The 8,167-nt window shown below is 54.8% G+C and overlaps 2 protein-coding genes across 2 annotated transcripts; one reads left to right on the forward strand and one right to left on the reverse strand.

The window, feature by feature from the left end:
• Positions 1 to 2,386: 2,386 nt before the first annotated feature.
• CHO2 (phosphatidylethanolamine N-methyltransferase) lies at positions 2,387 to 5,410 on the reverse strand (the record flags this gene model as incomplete). The annotated part of the gene is made up of 3 exons (XM_053183524.1): positions 2,387 to 2,410; positions 2,474 to 5,136; positions 5,212 to 5,410. The coding sequence occupies 3 exons, from the start codon at positions 5,408 to 5,410 to the stop codon at positions 2,387 to 2,389; spliced, it is 2,886 nt and encodes a 961-aa protein (XP_053032516.1).
• A 2,295-nt stretch (positions 5,411 to 7,705) lies between these two features.
• On the forward strand, positions 7,706 to 8,167 carry COL26b_010840 (uncharacterized protein; the record flags this gene model as incomplete). Its single annotated transcript, XM_053183525.1, has 1 exon — positions 7,706 to 8,167. The coding sequence occupies one exon, from the start codon at positions 7,706 to 7,708 to the stop codon at positions 8,165 to 8,167; it is 462 nt and encodes a 153-aa protein (XP_053032517.1).

The following is an 8,167-nucleotide window of genomic DNA, read 5'->3' on the forward strand; positions in this document are numbered from 1 at the left end:
GTTGGGCAGCTGGAGTACGACACTGGCAACGAGCTTCGTGAACGAGTGGCAGGGACGGTGTGGGTGACAGGCGAGGCAGCACACCAGCAGCAAGACGGAAACGAGACACAATAAGAGAGCGAGAGAGACGGCAAGGAAGGCGGGCACGGAATGCAACGATGAGAGAAAGGGACGACGCCGTCTTGAAGAGCGAGGACGGCGCATTTTCGGTAGTACCCCAACCGGGACCACCCTACGAAGGTCGAGAAGACGCCATGAGCCAGGGGTAAGGACGGGTCCTGCCTCCAGGTCTGTTAACGATTGTCCCATTGATCAACATCCTTGGCTCCCTGGTCTTGCTGGTCTTTTTTTGCCTTGGAAACCCCACAGACTGCGGTTGCTTGGACGGCGAAACTGGGGCCAAGGTTACCCGTCCTGGAGGCGAACGGGATTCTTCCGTGCTTCTGGTCGTAACCTTAAAAGGCTCGACACTTTATCCGGGGCAGGGCAGGCCTCCGCAGCGGTAACCCCGGAGAGCCGCGGGTGTGGTATGTTTGGATACGCACAGAGAGAGTGTGTCCTGCGTAGAGGCCGTGTGTGAGAAGGAGGGTGAGAGGCGCAGAGAGGCCAGAGTTCAGGCGAGTTGGAACTCCTGTCGGAGGCGGAGTGAAGGGCGGGCACTTTTTGAAGAATGGTCAACGTTCCTGGTGGGCAGTCGATGGCGGTAGGGACATACCCTGTAGCTGTTCAGGGGTGAAGCACCAGTGCCGGAGCGCGCCGTCGTCTTGGGAAGAAGATATCCGGCCGTTGAGGGACCACTCGCTGGGCGGTGGGCATGCAGTACGTACGGACCGGCTTTCCCCTGCAACTCTGGCAAGGAAACTCGGGGGAGAAGAATGAGCGACGGACACATCGGATGAGCCAAATGGAGAGCGCGAACCGCAGTGTCTCTTCATCCGGTGTTCGCGCAGGCACACCACACCACTATATAGTACTCCAGCGAACCGTTCGAAAATAAGTGTCACACAAACTCTCGAAAGTGTGGTTCGGGTGGAGAAGGTTACCTTGGGCTTTTGTCGTGTGCCGTGTCTGATGCGGAGAATGTGGAGAAGAGAGAGAGGAGGCCAAAGAGGAGCACGAGGAGAATGGAGGAGAAAGACTGGAGGGCAGGAGGAACATGCGGAGAGAAGAGAGTGGGGTGGGACAAGACACGGAGATGATGGTCGGCGAATCGGCCTGGCCCGACGAACCGGGCTCGGCTTGAGAGATGGTTCCTGCCGCCTCTCTTCCCTCCAGGGTCTCAGCCTCCGGCTCTGTCTTTCTCTCTCGCCTTGTCCTCACCTTATTCCCACCGCTGCACATTCACGCATTCACACATTCATCATCGACAATCTCCTGTCACCCAGTCATCTGATTGGGAGCCACCGATCTCCGGCAGTCAGATGACACAGTTGATGGGCGCAACAACTTGATTGGCTACTTATTTCACCTGGCTTGAAGAACGTGAAGCTGCCATGTGTTGTGGCGACGCAGACATGTGGGTGTTTTGCTGGCTCGCATACGTGACGAGTGACCACAGGATGCGCATTATTAGGTAGCATAACCAAGCTATACGGATGGTACTATACGGCGAATATTCTCCATCCCTCTCTCCCTTACGGACGAGTCACATACGGCTGCAGTCTTGAAGCCCAGGCGGCCTGGGCATCTACAGAATCTAGTGCCTATCTCGGAGATCTTACCTTCACTAATGAAGCTGTCCCCGTTGTAGCCTGGGAGAGTCTGATTCTCAAGTGTCCAAGGCATAGTTTTCGAAGCCAGGCCGCACCAAATGGGCCCCGGTTCTACCAAACTTCCACTTTGTTGGAGTGCCGTCCTCCTCTTTGCCTAAAATCAGGCACATTGAACCTGCAAGGCTCCTGTTATGCAGAAGGGGAGTGCATCTTGTGGTGGGGGCTGCTCTTGCATAACTTACCTGAAGACATCCGGGGCAACAATAACTTGCAGCCGTCATTCCGTGCCGAGTCTCGTGGGGCCTGCTCTGCTGATAGGTGAGGTTTGTCAATTCGTGTACCAATGCTGTTGTGCTGCTGAAAGAAATCGCTGCAGTGCGGTATGTTATTGTTCTCAAGGCTAACTCACGGACGCCATCCCAAACGCTTTTTCTACCCCATCCAGACCAACTTCCTAATTGTGGCAGACGGATCGCTGTTCGGGTCAACTTAAACCTACGACATTCGAGGCCCACTCGACCAAGCCTGTACCGAAATCATTCTGTTGTCTGACCGTGCCGGTTTCCCCCCATCCACGCAGCATTCTGCAAGATCAACGGGCGCACCTGTTTGGGTCAAGATTGACTGCTTGATAGCACACTCATGCCTTTTCGAATGGGGCGCCGGTAGGCGTGCTAGTCCCTTTGGATGCAGACATACTGTATGGCGCCTGCAACTTGTGAGCGGACATCCAGTACGATGCGGTTGCTTCGTTAACTTACCAGAACTTGCTTTGCGTTGCAGATTCTCCAGGCCATCTTCTTGACATTTCCGTCAGCTGGCACAATTGCGGGAGCAAACTCAATGCCAAACATCTGGTGAATAGCGTATACGATCCGCTTGGCATACTTGCCGTCCCTCTCAACATGGCCGCCAAACGATTCTTCTACCGTGTTAGGGGCAATGTCGGGATCACGGTCGCAGCAGTTCTGCACCACGGGCAGCAGAGCTTCCTCGACCGCCCGTTCGTATATGCCGTTGGCGTCTACCTCAACATCCTCTTCGTCGAACTTGCCAATGCGGATTTCGAATGGCTGAGAGATGTTCATCACATTGTGACTGCCAGCGTGGTGAAAACGGAATTCAAAGACACCCTGGGTCCACCACAAGCGATCTCCCTCAAAAATGACCTCGCCCTCCACAAGACCAGCTTCTGACGGATCCTTCTTCGATACAGGACGGTCTGGAACCAAGATGGCCTTGTCTGCGGTGGCTGCGTCATAGTTGCCTGGAGTTGTGGGAACCCATCGCCCCAAAGAAGAGACTTCGGTGATGTCCCTGGAGTGGTTGTCGGTAACCATGTACAGGCCGATCCAATCTTTGCTGTCGTGCTTGGCTGGGGCACGCCATTTGACCTTGAGGGGAGCACCGTATTCGAAGATTTGCGTCTCAACACCGCGAGGGAAACGCGCCGTCACACTCTCCTTGCCAGTAGCCCGCTCATTCGCGGCGGAGAGGCTCGAGGGAGTGCCTTCAACCGTGAGAGAGTAACATTTGGGGTTGAGGCCTGCAAGGTCTGGAGATAGCCTTGTGATGGTCAACCGCGCGGGATACTTGTTGAAGAGAGCAGAAGTATCGCGGACAATAGTCTCGATGCCTGCGGCAAATTTGGGGCGCGCGGTGTCGAGGAACTCTTCGATAAACTGCGCGGTGCCGTCAAGAACCTTGTCAACCCCTCGCTGCCAGCCTTGGACTGGTGGGGGAAGAGACCGCTTGATGAATTTGGTGAGCCCCGCCTCTTGGCGCACGCTCCTGCCGTAGATTTTCTGCATGTGCGGCTTCTCAATGAAGTTGATGAAAGCCAAAGTGAGGATCTGACTGATCAGTGCCATGACGAAGATGGCTCTGCTCCAAGTGATTAGGGCAAGCCCCCACAAGCCTGCGGTGCCGAAGATGCGCTCAGGGTTGTTGAGGAAGCGGTAAATGGACTTGTAGGTCAACTTTGCTGTTGAGTCGTAGAAGAAGTCCCCAAAGAACCAGCCAAATTCTCCGAGCGAGTCGTAGACGCTCACAGAGGTCCAGATCTGAAGGGCAACAAGACCCGCACCAACAACGTGCTTGAGCAGAACCCAGCCGTAGGCCCAGTCCTCGGGAGGAGAGTACATCTTCCAGCAAGCTGCCAGAAAGGAACTTGTGGACATGACCAAGCTCAAGTGGTACATACCCTTCCATTGATTCCAAGCCTCAGTGTGCGTCTCGCCGAACTTGAGGAAGTGCCTTGTCCAAAACTTGTTCTTGGATTGCCCATAGAGGATCGCTCCGAGACCCAAATGATACCACACGCGCCAGAGCAGAGCATGCGACAGGAATATGGCCTGAAAAACTTGGGTTGAGGGCGTGACCAGAGTAAGGATAACCAAGTAGAGTCCAAGCAAGAGGACCGAGGTGTCAGTGATGCGGAATAAGTCGAAGTTGCCTAGACCCAGCATGTTGTGTACTTGAGGTGGGCCTTCTTTGTTTGTCGAGGCTTGTTCGACCCAAACATCTTCAGTATCTGAGGACGACTTGATAGCGACAATCTCGGATTTCTCACCGACGGCAGTCGACACGGTTCGCTTGCGTGGGGCAGGAGGATTGTAGGTTTTCTCAATGTGAGGGTTTTCAACGATCACCAAGAAGGCAAATTGGGCGAGGTGTGCAACGACGGAAATGAAGAGCACCTCATAACTGGCAGCCATCATGGAAATGCCGTAGTAGCCAGCGTACCCAATTGAGTACATGGGATGAGGAGCCATCTCGAACACGCCGTCAAAGTTCAGCTCTTGGTCAATGAGGTAGAAGAAGTCACCCCAGTACCAGGCATAGTCCTTCACGACCCGGTGAGCGTCTAGCTTCACCCACAAGTTGAAGAGAACGAGCAGGATGCCGACAATCCATCGACCGGCACCGAGCAGGAGGCTCTCGCCCTCGGGGGTGTGACCACAGATGATGGCAAAGAGACAGTAGGACACGAAGTCACACATCAAGATCAGATCGACAACACGGCGGAAGACGAGCCAGGTGTTGTACTCCATAGGAGCCTTCTCGAAGCTGTAATCTTCAGGTATCTTTGCCTCAAGTTCTCGCTTGAGCATGTTATAGAGCCAGGGCCTTGGCTGCTTGCCAGAGCTGGGATGCTCAAAGAGTTTCCATCTAGCAGCCCACGTCTCCAACCTGCGGTGTTGGGATTGAATGGTGAGAAGATAGCCAATGCCGATGTTATAGGCTGCTCTCCAGAAGAGAAAGACGAGCGCAAAGACGGGGCGTTTCCAAGAGGCCGGGATGAAGTAGGCGGCGCCGATCTGTAGGGCGAGGATGGCCAGGACCAGCAAATCGGAAAGATTCTTGGGTTGTCTCGGGTCGAGCAACTGCGACACCATGTCATGGGTCGTAGGAACGGTAAAGACTGGGCGTAGAGGGCCACGTCAGCCTCCAAAACCAAGTGGGAGTCAGAGTTGAAGAAAGCAACCATGCAGCCTACCTGTACCATCAGGAGTACGACCAAAGGTCTTGTTGGGTTTCTGGTCAACGTCTAGATCTTGACTGATGTCAGACGACTGAGACTGGTCGTCTCTGAGAAGTGAGGCATTTAGGTCCTCGGTGTGGGCGGCGGAGGACGCAGGCCTCTGACGCTGGCGAAGACCAGCATCATTGGAGTTGTAGACGATCGAGGAGGTCATTCTGGTAGAATGGTTGGCGGTTGTTGAAAATGCCGACGTCCTGTAGAGAGACTGATGGAACTTCACACACAGGGGGGTCGGTAAGGGCGAAGTGCAAGAGTAGTTCTGATGCTCAAGGTGTCCATGAGCTGCCAGTTGTCTAAATACCTGGTCTAGTAAGGTATGCAGAAGTTGGTGGGTTGCAGGTGGTTGTGCGCATGAAGTAACGTACGTGTGTGAAGAGACAGCGGCAGGAGGGGAAGAGGCAAGTACCTTACCTTAATATGAGGTGTTGAAGGTTAGACGTGGAATTACGACACAGCGACAGGGGGGGTCGGTTTCCAGTGGGAAGTCCTCCAGAGAGGGCCCCACCATTACACTAGAGCAGTGCACTGAGGGTGGGTTTTTGGGATGAAAGTGCCCGCCCGTCCCGCCCAAAGGCTTTGGATCACATGTCATAGAGACACCAGAGTTTCCTTTTTCAATGTCAAAGGGACAATTGTTGAGGCTGGCCTCAGGCCAAGTGGCCAGGTGCGGACCACTGCGGCAATCTGACGAGACCCCAATTACTACCTACTTTACCAAGAGCAAGAAAGACAGACAGACAGACAGAAGAGAGAGAGAGAGAGAGAGAGAGAGAGAGAGAGAACTGGCCCCCCTCCTTCTCCTTCAACTCAGTGAGCCCAGAGCACCACCGCCACCATAACAACCTCAGTTTGGGGGCGGCAGACCCAATCAAGCATCTGCCCGGGCGCAGATCCGATCTTACAGGCAAAGAACCTAAGGTCTTCAGATAACTTACCTTACTTCTAGTTACTATACCTTAGGGTGAATTAAGAGAATAGTAACCTTAGTAACCTGCGACCACTAATTGCCTACTGCCATCTACCTCTCACGCACTCAGCCGTCAGCAGGTACAACTGCGTGTCTCAGACGCACACGTGCAATCGCGCTCGAGTGTTGTCCCGAGCCCTAACCACCCCAGCCAGCCACCGCCTCAGGTCAACTCGATGTCTTTCTGGGTCTAGGTCTGCCTGGTCTACCTTACCTCAGGTACTTAGTGCCCACAGCGGAAGAGAAAATCCTTCACTGCGCTTCCAGCGTTTTCCTTCACAACGGCACCCAGCACATTTCATAGGTTGTCCCACGCGGGATGGGATGCTAAGGCAACCTGCAGGCAGGACCACCTTCCCGACTGCGCCAAGCCGCGCCCGGATGCGGGGCACGCCAACGACCTCTCGGAGAAGCCCAGCTTACTTACCTAACTCAACGTGTGGTGTCTTTGCAGCCTACAGCTAATTACAGAACAGAGTGCCCGTCTCTCGTCTTCTTTCGCGGCGCTTCTACTAAGCGAGGGTCTCACTGGACGCTTGGACACCCATGTACCTATCTAAGGTACCTTAGCTACCTACCTAAGGTAAGGTAAGGTAGGTGCCTTACATAAGACCGTCTGGTGCCCGATAAGAGACGGACGGAGGCTGGGCCGATAAGCAATTCAAGGGCTCGTCGCCGAAGGGAACCACCTTAGTTACCTTCCATGGCTTTACGCACCTACCTACTCTCACTTACAAGTACAACACATCCCTCTGCAACTTCAACCCCTGAGCTTGAGGTCTTTCCAGAATGCCTTCAAGATCTAAGAATCCCCTGACAAGTGTCACATCGAACCAAAACTCCCGTTGCAACGGCAACAAATAAGGCCTAACACAAAGCTTCGAGCGGAGCCGGTCCAGCATCCTGCAGACAGGGCCATGCCAGTCTCACCACGCGATGCGGAACAGCAACATGAACACTCATCAACAACATCCCTCCGCCAAATTCACGCGCATTCAAGCGCGCCACGCGTTTTGATTTGGTAGCCATGCCACCAAACACACCTCTTAGTAACCACTCATTTGCCTGGAGACTGGTCCAATGGAACGCCTCAAGTTCGGCATCCCTGGCTGGGATTCGCGCTGCCCCTCCAGGGTACGCCCGTTTTTTGCATGAACTTCTAGAATGACAGCATCAAAACACACCCACCTCGCACAAGGGCCCCTTCCTGGCTCAAATTTCTCACCGGCGGGCGCGCTTTGAAGAGTCGCTTCGTTCGGCAGTTGTATAAAGACTGCCGGCGGAGGTCCAATCCCTCTTCTGAAAACCTGACTTACATGTGGTTTTGCCTGCCAAAGCGTCTTAACTGACCTCCATTCGTTCATTGACTCTCACACACACATATTTGATACTCACTCACATAAGCGGGATACCGCCCCTCGCTAGGGAAGACATATCCTAATAATCATATACCACCCCTTGCCACCAAACAGAGCAAAAGACATGGCACGCGCTACCCCGACAGCCTCTCTGGCAGGCGACAAGCCCTTGCCGACCCGCCCCGGCACTTCAGGCACGGAGAACCTTCTCAGGACGAACCGCCGCCAAGCCTCAGACAATTACCAGCGCGCCCAGCGTGCAGAGAGAACCTACCGGGCCAAGAAGCGCGCCACCGCCGCCCGCGCCGACCTCTCCGACGCAAAGACCCACTACGCCGAGTGCTTCAAGCACCTCACCCGCGGCCTGGCCGTCACCTTTAGCGCCGTCAAGTCTCTCCCGTACGTCTTTGACGAGAAGCAGGAGGCCGCCCGCCAGAAGGCCGAGGCCAAGAAGAAGCAGCGTGCCCTCGAGAAGAAGAAGAAGCTCGAGGAGAAGCTTGCGAGGGAGAACGCCGCTGCCGAAGGCGAGACCCCGGCTGAAGATGCCGCCGCCGAGGATGCTCCTGCCGAGGAGAACGCCGCATGA

The sequence above is a fragment of the Colletotrichum chrysophilum genome (genome assembly GCF_026319265.1).
Source record: "Colletotrichum chrysophilum strain AFK26 chromosome Unknown scaffold_122, whole genome shotgun sequence".
Taxonomy (NCBI): Eukaryota; Fungi; Ascomycota; class Sordariomycetes; order Glomerellales; family Glomerellaceae; genus Colletotrichum; species Colletotrichum chrysophilum.